The sequence below is a fragment of the Panthera onca genome, chromosome B3 (genome assembly GCF_046562875.1).
Source record: "Panthera onca isolate mPanOnc1 chromosome B3, mPanOnc1 haplotype 2, whole genome shotgun sequence".
In the NCBI taxonomy this organism is placed as follows: Eukaryota; Metazoa; Chordata; class Mammalia; order Carnivora; family Felidae; genus Panthera; species Panthera onca.
The window spans coordinates 144,028,734-144,042,593 of record NC_138344.1 but is presented as its reverse complement, the minus strand read 5'-3'; the positions used below and the strand labels follow the sequence as shown (position 1 = coordinate 144,042,593).

The following is a 13,860-nucleotide window of genomic DNA, read 5'->3' as shown; positions in this document are numbered from 1 at the left end:
GCACCACGAATTCACGAGGTGCAGGGTGACCCGCTGGGCCGCCGCTCTGCAGGGGCCTCCGCCCAGTCCGGGCCGCGCGGGCTCGCGTGCAAGTCAGGCAGGCACCCGCTTTCCAGGGCCGCTCCGAGCCCGGCCGCGCCCAGGTTTTAAACCGGCGGGTCACTCCGCCGAAGCCCCCTCCACCCCAGCAAGCAAGGGGTTTCCCCCTCGGGGCCCGAGACGCGCGCGTGCGCGAGCGCAGACCCCGCACACCGGGGACCCGTCCACGAAGCGCTGGCGCACGCCTCCCGGGCGCCGTCGGCGCACGCGCGGGCGCGCAATCTCGGCGGCGCACTGGCTCGGCGCTCGCCCCGCCCCCGCCGCCTGGCCTTCCCAGCATCCCGGCCGCCCTACGGCAAGCGGCGAGGCCCCATCCCGCCGGGAGCCGGAGCCGGGAGCCGGGAGCTCAGGGGCGGGGCGGCGCGCTGAGGTCAGCGCGGCGGCGGCCGGCCCCGCCGTGGTTGGCTGCGCCCGCGCTGGCCGCGCCCTGGTTGGCTGCGGGCCGCGGGGCTGGGCCGCCGGGTCGGGGCTGGGGTCGGGGCTCGGGCGCCGGCCGGGCTTTCGCTGCGCTCCGCTCCGCGGCGCTCCAGGTCGGCGGACGGCGGCGAAGGCGAGGAGGGCGCGGCCGCGGGCGGGGCTGAAGGGCGCGCGGCGGGCGGCAGGGCGAGGCGAGGGCGGGCCGCGGCGGGCGGGGCGGGCGGCGGCGCCGAGGGGAGGAGACCGGCCCATGGACCCGCGGGGCCCGGCGCCCCAGACGCTGCGCCGCCGGGACCGAGCCCAAGATGTCGGCCTAGGCCGGGGCGCGACGACGCGGACGGGGCGGCAACGAGGCGCCGCTGCTGCCGGGACTCGCGGCTACCGGGCCCCCGAGGGCTCGCCCTGACGGACTGGCCGAGCGGGCAGCGAGAGTCCGGCGCGTTGGGAGCGGGCCGCGCGGCACCATGTCGGCCAAGGTGCGGCTCAAGAAGCTGGAGCAGCTGCTCCTGGACGGGCCCTGGCGCAACGAGAGCGCCCTGAGTGTGGAGACGCTGCTCGACGTGCTCGTCTGTCTGTACACCGAGTGCAGCCACTCGGCCCTGCGGCGCGACAAGTATGTCGCCGAGTTCCTCGAGTGGGGTAAGTGCGCGCGGGGCTCCGGCCTGCCTTTCCGCCCCTCCGACCCCGGCCCGCTCCTCCTCCCCGCCCTCGGGCTTCCGCTCCGGCCTCTCCAAGCCCCCAGCCCCGCCGCCCCCTTCCTCTGAGGCCGCTCCTCGCGCCCTCGGCCCTCAGCGGCTGGCGATCCCCTCCCTGCCCTCCTCCTCGGCCCTGGCGCACCCGCGTTCGGCCGTCCCGCCCCCTCATCCTGCCCCTGGGAGCCACATCCTCCGTTCCCACCCCCACTCGCTCCCCGCCGCCGGCCATCGCCCGGGCCGCTTCCTAGATCCACCCTCCGAGTCTGGATATCATTTCCTGCAGCACTCCCCGGGAAATCCGCCCCCGCCCCTCGCTCTGGGGTCCGGAGTCGGCGTGGAGGCCCCCCCCCCCCCGCCTCCGCCCCCGCACGCCCTGCTGGCTTGCGGGGGCAGCCGCGCGTGATTTTTGCGTCTGCCTCCTGCACCGCCCGGTGGGCCCCCTACTCGCATGTGCGTTTCCGGGGAGACCAATTCTAAGGGTGACAGCCAGCCTACACCCCCTTGACGTCCAGGGCCTGAACACCCTTTACTGTGGCACCTCCAAGGGAGTTTTCAGGTTAAAAGCCTTATTTTGCGAGAGCAAATTGATTTTTTTTTTTTTTCATCGTAATTGTGCTAGATTCTTGTAATATGTTGGGCGTAGCTGCAACTGTCAGTATACGGAAGACGTTTAAGAACTTTCTTGCTCAGATCTCTGCGTGCTTTCTGTAGTTTATTCAAGGATTTATAGGGCTGTAATCATTGATCAAATAACGTACTTAGCTTTAGTAGGATAAACGTTCGATTAGGCCGTTTGACGATCATAAGAATCCCGAAGATAGCTACAAGCGTCAAGTAAAACCCTTCCACTTCCTCTCGAACGTGGTCATCCTGTCAAGACCCTCAGACTCCCCTGGAACGACCTAGTAGGAAGATGCAGTGCTCACGTTCAGGGCAGACCAGGCAGACCCTCTCCTTGGGTCACTTGCGTCATTGGGTTGGGGCTGTGCAGTTTGAGCCGGTAATTTCTAATCTTTGGGCCTGACGAAGCTGATAGTTACGTGAAGAAACAAATGTGTTCTCAGGTGAGGCCTCCTACTCTGCCAGAATGGCAACTGGAATTTGGGGTTTTGTTTACTCACAGTACTCAAGTTGAAGTATTCTCTAGACGCCTTCTGTGTCTTGCCCTATAGTGAAATGATGTTTTGTGAGAGCAGAGGCAGAAAGGAGGTCCAGAGCCCCAAGACAGCCCCTGATGCTTTATTTCGGTGGGGACCACCATTCTTGGTTATTTACAACATCAGTGAAATGAGAGTATTTACTTTCCGGGGTCCTTTGTCAGTGACCTGGTTTCCAACCAAATAACTCACTTTCACAGTCTGGCGCTTGGTACATCTGAGCCTTCTGAATATTGTATTTGCCTTGCCTTTCTGAGGCATTTGATCTTGACATCCAGACAGATCGACCGTCAGGTCGACTCGGTGCCGGTGTGTGAGTAAAAGTGGGACTGGAAGAAGGAAGCAGAGGGAGGGCAGTGCTAGTGGTAATGTGTGCTGCAGCTGGCCTCTGGCCCGCGAGCTGAGTAGCGCCCCTGTGGGGCTGCGTCTGAGAGCTGGACAGCCTGTACATCCGGGGTTCTTGCGTAGGCCGCACACCACCCGACGGTACCAGCCCCTCCGAGAGCTGGTGGACTTCACGCGAGCAGGCTCTTCTCAGCATGTGGGGAGGTCTTAGGAGATTTGACCTTTCCAAATCTGAACAGAAGCCGTGTGCTATAATTTAGAAATATTTTCAAAATTGGATTCTGGCTCTTTGGAAATTATGGTTGCAAATAAACTACGTTGTCCTAACAACTCAGCTTGCACAGAAGTGTAAAGCTTAAATTACAGGGAAGAAAAATGGTCTTAAGTTTAAGGTGGCATTTTAATGAATTACTAATACTACTAAACACTACTTCTAGAAGTATTGAATTTCGTGCACATTAACATCATACACCATTGTAACTCTACAGAGGTGCGTTACCGGTTAAGATCATGTGCAGTCATACTTTAGTGTACTTAGAACGCCTAGTAACTGCCTTTGGAAGGTGAAAAATGGTCTGTCAGGTGGAACTGTGGAGCCTTATTAGGCGCCCTGACTTCCAAGAGGAATTACTTGTCCTCTGGAAACAGATAGAAGCTATCCATCCACCTGGGGGTTGTTGAGTCGTTGGAGTCGCCCACTGCATGATGTTTGAAACTTCCAGTGCGTGGAGTCCTGTCCTGCAGAGGGCCAGCCTCTGCCCACCTCCCAAATCTTGCTAGGTAGCTGTGTCTAATGACAGTTAGGTAGAAATCTTGAAACTTAATGAAGAAACAAAGCTTATTCAGCCCAGATTTTGACACTTAGGGAGGAATCTTTGGGGAAAGTTGGAAAGTACAGGTATTCAAGTTTTTAAGGTTTTTTTTTAATTTTTTTAAACATTTATTTCATTTTTGAGGGACAGAGAGAGAGAGTGCGAGTGGACGAGGGGCAGAGAGAGAGAGAGAGGAGACACAGAATCCAAAGCAGGCGCCTGGCTCTGAGCTGTCAGCACAGAGCCCAGTGCAGAGCTGGAACCCACAAACCACGAGATTACGACCCCGGTGGAAGTCAGACGCTTAACCGGCTGAGCCACCCAGGGACCCCTCAAGTTCTTAAGTTTTAAAAGCAGACTTCCTGGCTCTTATTTTCTTATTGCCACAGTGGTTGCACGGGACCAGAGTCCTCTTGGCTTTCATTGCAGGTCTTTAATTTTCCCTTGATTATGTTTATAGTTTGATTAGTTTTCCTCTCTGAAATCCTGGACCTTAATTTAAACTTGGAAATACCTTGCTTTGCCTGTGTATTTCTTTAAACTATATTTTAATGCAAATTGGATACCATTTAAATAGAACACTATGAAGCACTTCGAAATTTCTACAAGTAAACAGCACAAATACGAGTAAAGGAGGTGAAGTTGTTATCTGTTAACTTTTATCTTTGTTATATAAAAATATTTTCACGCGTTAAATTTTTTTTTCTCATGGCTTAAGTATAGTGGCTCGTGTTGCAGCTAGATGAAGATGATGTTTGAAGTCCCCGCCTGTTGGCATTGGCTGGACCACAGGGGCCTGTGCTCTGGCTCTCGTGTGGCCTGCAGACCAGGTGGGAAGCCTAGAGCCCACGTCTGGTGCAGGCACGCCTTGTGGGTGCACACCTCAGTGCGGGTTTCCCGATTTGTGGTCCGGGCCACCTTCCTTCACCCTGCCACTGTACTTCCTCTAAAGGAATAGAATTAATCTTTGCTAGCCCTCTTTAATTTCCTCATTTGTGGCTTTTCTCGTTACGAATGCAGCAGTACCTTCCGAGAGCTCTCTGTCGTCCATGTGAATTCCTGTAGCTGTTGGCATGGGGTCCCCAGCCCCAGCTGTGAGTGGGATGGCTCTACTCAAATTTTATACCAGTAGGCTTAACTGGTGATGCTAAACATCTCAGGGTACATTTTAGTCTCACTGGTTTCTTCAGGTAGAATGTGCATCGCGTGGGAACGCCTTGAGAAGTAGGTCTCGTGAATAAGACCTGAATTCGAGGGATTCAAACCCAAATGTTGGGTTTGCATAATAAAAATTAGTGTAACTTGTAAGTAGCTATTTGAAACGCACGGTGTTTGACTACACGGCATGTGATGAGGCGGTTGAAACCATTACACGTTAACAAGCCAGCCTTACCTTTTTTCTCCTAAAACCTCATCCATGAATTGGGTTTTGCGGTAAACAGCAGTGTCTGTTGCACATCTAGGCTTTAAATAAAAACACTGGAATTGGAGTGAATTGCTCTCAAACAGGATACCACTGCGTGAGCCCCTTGAGAAAGTTGATGATGTGCAGCCGATTGCTGGGCAAGCAGACAACTCAAATGCACCTGAGGCAAAATAATCCCACCAGGACGGGCTTGCTGGGGTGGCTCCTCCTGCCTCTGCCCCCTTCCTGTTGCAGAGCCTGCTGCCCTCAGAAGTCTGCCGTGTGCGCTGACGTCTGTGATGCTGGATAAACACATGAGCAAACAGGGCTGTTAATTCCAAACTATATTAAGTACGGTGAAACCGTTGAGTGCTTTTCTTGGTAAAGAGACAAAAAGTATTTTTTGAGACTAATAAGGTAAAAGGATCTTGCTGGAAGAAACCAGATAGAGATTTTTACCTTTTTTTTTTTTTTTAATCAAAAAGGAGAAAAAGTAAAATTAAAGAAATTTTGAAAGAGTTTTTAAAAAACCCACGAAAACTCTAATCACATCATCTAACGAATCCCCATAACATAACACCTTTTAGTCCCTGTCCCAAGTTTAAGTTTGATTCTTAGCTTCTTAGAATGGTCCAGAATGACAGTATGGTAAGGTTGCCTTAAATTTGTGTGAAAAGCTCACACAATACTCTCTTATCTCTTAGTGAGAGATGGATGAGAGGAAAATAACACTTTCCTTAGATTTAAAATCGGAAGTGTTTTGACCATCTGAATTATATATATACGGACTTAATCTGCCAGAGACAACTATTTTTTTTGAGGACAGATGGATACTAACTATGAAATAAAGGTCGTACTTTACAGCATGATTTGAACAATCTGTGTTGTATATTAGGTTTTTGGTCAGTTTCACTGACTGGTAGGTAACTGGCAACAAAATTGTTCTCAGATTAAAATTTTGCAAAAAGGATCAGTTGTATCAAAGGAGACTTTGGATTTTGTTATCTTTCGGAAAGAATTAGAAACTCAGAGAGAAATTGGAATCGAATCATGTTTCAGTCCAATCCTGTCTTTATATTGGAGCTGCTTTGGAGACAGACGAACTTACTGTAAGGTTACTCCTAATGTCACTGGGACGCAGTGATTTCTCCAGCCTCCGCAGTCAGAGTCCTGGGTTCAAACACTGTTAGGGATTTGAGCGATCACCTGATCTGCCCTCCACCCGTGTCCCTGCTGCCCTTGGGTAACCGGGCTCTTGACATTTTCCCTGATCATTTCAGAGCCAGCTTCTGGTGGGGGTTCTCTTCTCCACGGGACCACCATTAGCCTGGGACTGCCTCTCAGACACCTGCTTTGAAACCCCTATTTTATTGTAGCTTTCCCCTCGTTCCCATCAGCACCTGCCTCGCTGAAGCTCTCAAGCCCACAGACCCAAATGAATTCCTTTCTTGCTGTAGGATTTAACTCCCTCCACCAGGCATCCTAAAATCCTGCTGTTGGGATGCCCTGGGTGGTTCAGTCGGTTAAGCGTCCGACTTCCGCTCAGGTCATGATCTCGGGGTCCATGAGTTCAAGCCCTGTGTCGGGCTCTGTGCTGACAGCTCAGAACCTGGAGCCTGCTTCGTATTCTGTGTCTCCCTCTCCCTGCCCCTCCCCCGATCACACTCTGTCTCCTTCAAAAATAAACAAACATTAAAACAACAAAACAGAACAAAAAACCCGGCTGTTCATTCCATCATTCCCTCGTTGTAATACTTCATACTCTGTTGCGTTTAATAAATCAGGTAAAATTGACCAAGAAAGACCCATCTAACCTTAGTTGTAGAAGTTGAGATTGACGGCACTTCGACCATAGTGTGGAGTGATTTTCTCCAAATGTAATGTTACCTTTATTAAAGTAATGCATTTACTTAGTAACTCTGGCTTCGGACTTTCACAAGCAGCCACTTCCAGCCCCTCCGTTTCTGTTTAATAATCCTCTGTCTCAGATCACATTCAGCGGCCAGTGACAACCAAATAACGGCAACTGAACCCAAATCAGGTGACTTCTATCTCGTGTGGAATTGGCCTGTGGGCAGTGCAGGGTAAGGCAGCAGCCCGTGCCAGGAAGTCTTCAGGTACCAGGGCCTTCTGCCCTCAGCCCAGCATCTCCATCCTAGGCAGTAGGTGCCGTGTTCCTGTGGGAGAGAGCAAGCATCTTGGATACTGGTTATTTAGCAATTCTTGCCTCAGATTCCATGCCTCTGTAAAGCGTGCTTGTACTGCTCACTTTCTGACTTCTCCGTTGACTTCTGTTGAGGGAAAGAAGGCTGTAGAACTTTTATATTCCATCCCGCCCTGCCTGTCCCCTCTCTTCCTTTTTCCAAATACGGTTATATAAGAATTTCTGTTTAAGTTGGTAGTGTTTATGTTATCATTAGGCAAATAAATACCTTAACAACTGAGCCACGTGGGGTGCAGTTAGTGCCCTGTCTTTACCGAGACGGAGTTATTTCTGTGTTGATTGGAATGCATTACGTTTTCTCCCTTTAGCTTAGATGCCCGTGTACAGTGCTCAGTACAGGCCCAGCTTTGTAACTGGAGCGCCTCATCCCCCTCCTCGCCCTGCCTGTCACCTTCCACCCCTCAAAGCCTTTTGTTTTCCTCTTGTCTAGGCCCATTGCGCTCTGAGCCCACTGCTTAGCAGTATTCCTAGGACTTCTCTTCATTCCTTATGGGGACTTTTTTGGTGTCTTTCTATTGAATTCCCCTTTCTGGATTTCATACCCTTTTCCTTTTGGTAGAGCCAGAAGAAGGGCTTCCCTGAGAAAAGGTTCATCAAGAGATCATTTTTTGAGACCTCGTCTGCCTGAAAAGGCTTCTTCCTTACACGTGAATGACAGTCTGCCTGGGTATTGAATTCTAGGGTAGAAGTAATTTTTCCCCGGGAGTGTGAAAGCGTTTCTCCATTACTGTCCACCTTCTGCTGTTGGTAATGAGCAGCCCGACCCCATTGTGATCCCCTAGACTTTGTGTGACTTGTCTGGAAACTCTCGGTCTTCTTTTCACTAACCTTAGCGCTCCTTGGTGGGTCTTTCGGGTGGGGACACTGGGTCCTATGGCTCTGGAAGCTTTCCATACTGTCTCTTGATGGTTTCTTCTCTGTAACCTTGTAGCCTTTGTGATCTCCTATTATTCAGGTGTTGGGCCTTCTAGACTGGTCTGCTAATTTCCTTTTCCTGCGTTTTTCCATTCATTTATCTGTTTGTTCTGATTTTTCCGGAAGAGGTCCTCAACTGTGTCTTCTAGTCCTTACATTGCTCTTTTATTTCTGCTGTGATATTTTTCACTTTTGCTCTTAGCATTCCTTTTTATAACATCCTGTTTTTGTTTCGCGAAAGCGATGCACTTTTTTTAAGCATTTCTTTTTGTTCCTTTTGTGCTGATTTCTGTGCACACGTAGATGTTATGTAGACATTTTCTTCTCTTTCCTGCGTTGTCTCTTTCTTCTGAGTTTTCCTTCTCTTTTCTGCTTTGCTCCTTGTCTTTGATGTCAGAACCTTTTCTCTGAATGTCTGCTGATTGTTGGCTGTCTTTTCATAATTGCGAGTGGACTGATTGAAAACTCCCCGTGTGCGTGGACAAACTTTAAGTGTGGAGTCTCACCATTAGGAGATAGGACAGGGGCCCACCAATTTGAGAGGTACTACCAGAAGTTGCTAATTTTTTCTCTGGACCTGTCAGTTCCCACAGAGTGGTGTTTCTGGTGTCCTGTCTGGGCAGTGGGGGGTATCGTGGATATGCCGGCTTTTGGGGAAGGTGGGATAAGGTGGAGAGTTGATGGGGAAGGGACAGAAGGCGTTCTGGGGTGTAGCTGCTGCTCCTATAGATTTGAATCCAGTCCCGTTTTCTTTCTGTTACTGTTTGGACCCCCAGAGATCCCCGTGCTTCTAATCATTCCTGAGCCGCCTAACCCCTACCTCACATGCAATAACTTTTGGTTTTCTAGCTTTGCTAAATTAGTTACCACTTGGCCACTTTCTTTTCCCACTGTGCAAGATTGCGTTAACATTTCTAGGCTGCTGTCATCTGTCATTCATTCAACAAGTATTTTTTTAAGGACCTGAAAAGTGCCAGGCACTGCAGTGGTTAACGGAATACCTGTTCTCCTGGAGCTCATGTTATCCATGAAGCTGTGTCCCGTTGTAATCATACGCTGTCATTCTACTAGGGTTTCCAGATGGCGTAAAGATAAGGTGGGTTTTCTGAAAGGTACCCTATTTTTCATTTCTGTATGAAGTCAGGATAGACTTGGATATATTGGCATTTCTATTCCTATACTTGCTCATTTATTAGAAAGCTTCTCCCCTAAGTAGAAGGAAGACATGGAAATGTGGGAGGGCAGGTTTTTCTCTAGGAACTGCATTCTAGTGGGACAGGGAGAGGAAGAGGGAAAAGGGATGTGAAGAAACGGGAGTTACATGATGGGGGTGCACTGAAAACAGAAAGAGGGGTGCCTGGAAAATGCTTCTTCAGATTGCTGCTAACCGGCTACTCTAGGGTGGGCGCAGGGGTGAAGCCAGGAGGGACCTCTGGAGACCATAGCGTGGAGATGTTTGCAGTTGGGTGTTTGTGACTCGGGCCATGTGCGTAAACTTTGACCTTTCTTTAAGTGACACAGAGGTGATTCTGTTTAACTCCAAGTTCTTGGTCTGTAGGAAGATATCACCAATTTAAAATCAAGAGCAGAAGGAGAGATGTTCTTGCCACTCATAATTTTCTAAAAACATAAATAACAGAAATGAAATCCAAAGGTAAATAGACCTCCCTTACCGTGACACCCAAATTCCATTTTAAGGCTGTTGTACTTTACCCTTTTCCTGTGAAAGAATTAAACTGAAATCATTGGATTTCTCTCTTTTTGTTTAAAAAAAGTAAAATCAGGGAGCTAAATTTATTTTTCAACTTAAAAAGTATATTATAAAAATATATTTTTAACTGGAAATAGTATTATTTATTTATTTTTATTTATTTATTTATTTTTTTAAAGTAGGCTCCATGCTCAAGGTGGGGCTTGAACTCATGACCCCAGGATCAGGAGTTGCATGCTCTACCGACTGAGCCAGCCAGGCACCCCTGGAAATAGTATTTCTGTTCTTCACTGTTGAGAAAGATGTTGATTTCATAATTAATGGGTATACAGCAATCCTTTAAAAATAATTTTGCAGCTCTGTCACAAATGGATTTGCTCCATTTTTTAACTCTAAGCATTTGAGATCAGATTGTTGAAAAGTCTTTAAGTGTATTAACAAACCACCTTTTTGATGTGCCTTTATTTTTTTTTAATGTTTATTTATTTATTTTGAGAGAGAGTAAGGGAGCAGGGGAGGGGCAGAGAGACAGGGAGAGAGAGAGAGAGAATCCTAATACGGGACTTGAACCCACCAACCATGAATGAGATCATGACCTGAGCCAAAACCAAGAGTTGGATGCTTAACTGACTGAGCCACCCAGGTGCCCTTCTGATGTACCTTTAAAGTTAATGTGGGAAGATGTCGATGAAACACTGCTTTCGGGTATGTGGGATATATTGTCTAATTAGCAGCAAATTGGGAAGTTACTGGGAGTGCTCTATTCCCAGTTTTAGCAGTTAATTCAAGTGTCAGGGATGGCATTTTTATATTAGACTGTATCAGGACAAGAAATGTTTCTGAAAACATCATTATTATGGTTTTATGTAACCAAAGTGATAAGCCTGGATATGTTTTCTTCTAGAAATATTTATTTTTTTAAAAAGCAAGGTTTGCATTTATGAAGTTTTGATAATCCTTGTGAAATAATATGTTAAGATGGTTACTGAAACAAAAGCTGCTGTCTATCAGCAATATGAGAGAAATTTAAATTACATAGCTGATTAAGCTTACTTTAGTTGGAAAGAAACATTTCTCTGCCTTTTACAATTACCAGATGATTTATTTACTTTTTCTTTCTTTTTTTGGTAACAGCTTTATTGAGATATATATAATTCACATACATTTTACCTGTTTAAATGGTGCAGTCCAGTAGACTATATTAATAGAGTTGTGCAATCATCTCTACTCTGTAATTGCAAACATTTTCATCACCTCTGAAGGAAGCCCTGTACCCTTTAGCTGTCACCCCACCTCCCTCCTTTCCACTGATCTCATCTCATTACATATTTACCTGTTATGGACATTTCATATAAAAATTTTTTTTTAATCTTTATTTATTTTTGAGAGAGTGAGAGAGAGACAGAGTGAGAGCAGGGGAGGAGCAGAGAGAGAGGGAGATACAGAATCCGAAGCAACTCCAGGCCCCGAGCTGTCAGCACAGAGCCCAACACGGGGCTTGAACCCATGAACCGTGAGATCATGACCTGAGCCGCAGTCGGATGCCCAACCGACTGAGCCACCCAAGCGTCCCCTGGACATTTCGTATAAATGGAGTCTTACAGTATGTGGTCTTAAAATTTTTTTTTACTTATTTTGAGAGAGAGAGAGAGAACACGAGCAGGGGAGGGACAGAGAGAGGGAGAGAGAGAATCCCAAGCAGGCTCTGTGCTTTCAGAGATGTGTCTCAGTCTCATGCACTATCGGATCATGACATGAGCCCAAATCAAGAGTCAGGGGCTTAACCGACTGAGCCACCCAGGCGCCCCAATATGTGGTCTTTTGTGACTGGATTCCTTTTGCTTAGCATCGTGTATTTCGGGGTGTCTCTGTGTCTCGTTCCCTTCTGTTCCAGATAACATTCTGTGACACGGACAGCCCGCTTGTTTATTCTCTCAGCAGTTGATGGACGTGTGGGTTGTTTCTACCTTTTGGCCGTTGTGAAGAAGGCTGCTGTGAACGTTAACGCACCCACTTTTGTGTGGACGTACGTTTTTCATTTCCCTTGGGTGTATGCCTGGGAGTAGAATTGCTGGATCGTTCGGTAACTCCATGCTTAACATTTTGAGGAACTGCCGCATTGTTTTCCACAGAAGCACGTGAAGGTTCCAGTTTCTCCATATCCTTACCAACAGTTGGTATTGTTTGTCTCTTAAATTCTAGTCGTCCTAGTTGGCATGAAGTGGTCTCTCATTTTAGTGCCAGTGAGCAAGGAGCAGAGCGCGCGAGAGAAGTGGGGTTCATCCGGGGCTTGTGATTTTTACCCGATGCGGGGCTCGCGCTCACCAGCTGTGAGATTGTGACCTGAGCTGAAGTCAGAGGCTTAATGACGGAGCCACCCAGGCACCCTCTCATTTTAGTTTTGATTTACTTTTTTCCCAAAGGCCAGTGGTGTTGAGCATCCTTTCTTGTGTTTGTTGGCCATTTCTATGTCTTCTTTGGAGAAATATCTGTTCTTTTGCCCATTTTTAAATTGTGTTGTCTTTGTTGTTGAGTTGTAAGAGTTCTTTATATATTCTGGATATTGAACCTTTACCAAATGTATAATTTGCAAATAGTTTCCTTTATACTGTGGGTTGTCATTTCACATGCTTGATAGTTTCCCCTGAGGCACAGAAGTTTTTTTTTTAATTTTTTTTAATGTTTATTTATTTTTGAGAGAGAGAGAGAGAGACAAAGCATGAGTGGGGGAGGAGCAGAGAGAGAGGGAGACACAGAATCCAAAGCAGGCTCCAGGCTCCGAGCTGTCAGCACACAGCCCGACACGGGGCTTGAACCCACCAGCCGTGAGATCACGACCCAAACTGAAGTCGGACACCCGACCAGGACTGAGCCACCCAGGCGCCGCATGGCACAAAAGTTTTTAATTTTGATGAAGTTTAGTTTAACTTTCCTTTCCGTTGCTTTTGGTGTCATAACCAAGAATCCGTTGCCAAATCCAAGGTCACAAAGATTTATACCTGTGTTTTCTTCTAAGAGATTTGTAGTTTCAGATCTTACCTTTAGGCCTTTGATCCATTTTGAGTCAGTTTTTGTATATGGTATGAGATAGGGGACCACATTCTTTCTCTCGCATGTTGGTGTCCTGTTTTCTCAACACCGTTTGTTGAAGAGTCTGTTCTTTCCCCCCATGGAATAGTCTTGCCTCCTTGTCACAATCATTTGATAAATGTATTGGTTTAATTCTGGGCTCTCAGTTGTGTTCTGTTGATATTTATGCCTATCCTTATGCCGGTACCAACTGTGTCTTGATTACTGTTGCTTTGTAGTAAGTTTTGAATTCAGGAAGTATGATGCCTCCAACTTTGTTCTTTTTCAAGATTGTTTTGACTCTTTTGGGTTCCTTGAATTTCCATTTGAATTTTAGCATCAACTTGTCAATTTCTATAAAGAAGCCATCTGGGATTCTGATAGGGATTGCGTCAAATCTGTAGATTAATTTGGGGAGTATTGCTGTTTTAACAGTATTAAGTCTTCTATCTATGAACATAATGTTTTTCCATTTATCTAGATCTTTTAAATTTTTTTTCAAAAAGATTTTGTAGTTTTCATGGGGCATCTGGCTGGCTCAGTCAGAAGAGCATGCAGGTCTTGATCTCAGGGTCGTGAGTTCAAGTAGAGACTACTTAAGTAAATAAACTTAAAAAAATTTTTGTAGTTTTCAGAGTTTAACCTTTTCATATTGGTAAAATACATAAGATAAAATTTTCCATTTTAACATTTTAAGTGTTTATTTGGTTGCGTTAATTATATTCACAAAACAAAATACAAGGTTTGCACTTATTTTGTTAAATTATTCCTAAGTTTTTTTTAATGCTATTGTAAATGGAATTGTTTTCTTAATCTCATTTTCAGATTGTTCATTATAAACGTATACAGATACAATCGAACTTTTTATATTGAGCCCGTATCCTGCAAAATTGCTGAACTCATTTATTCTAATAGTTTTTAGTGGATTCCTTAGGATTTTTATACATAAAATCATGTCACTTGTGAATAGAGATAGTTTTGCTTCTTCCTTTCCAGGCTGGATGTTACTTC

The 13,860-nt window shown here is 47.0% G+C and overlaps 1 protein-coding gene across 1 annotated transcript in view; it reads left to right on the top strand.

The window, feature by feature from the left end:
• Nucleotides 1-497: 497 nt before the first annotated feature.
• Nucleotides 498-13,860, top strand: part of CDC42BPB (CDC42 binding protein kinase beta) — a 102,164-nt gene continuing 88,801 nt past the window's right edge. Inside the window, 1 exon segment of the mRNA XM_060620834.3 lies at nt 498-1,155. Within this exon segment, the coding sequence (XP_060476817.1) occupies nt 981-1,155 (175 nt within the window). The 5' untranslated portion in view covers nt 498-980.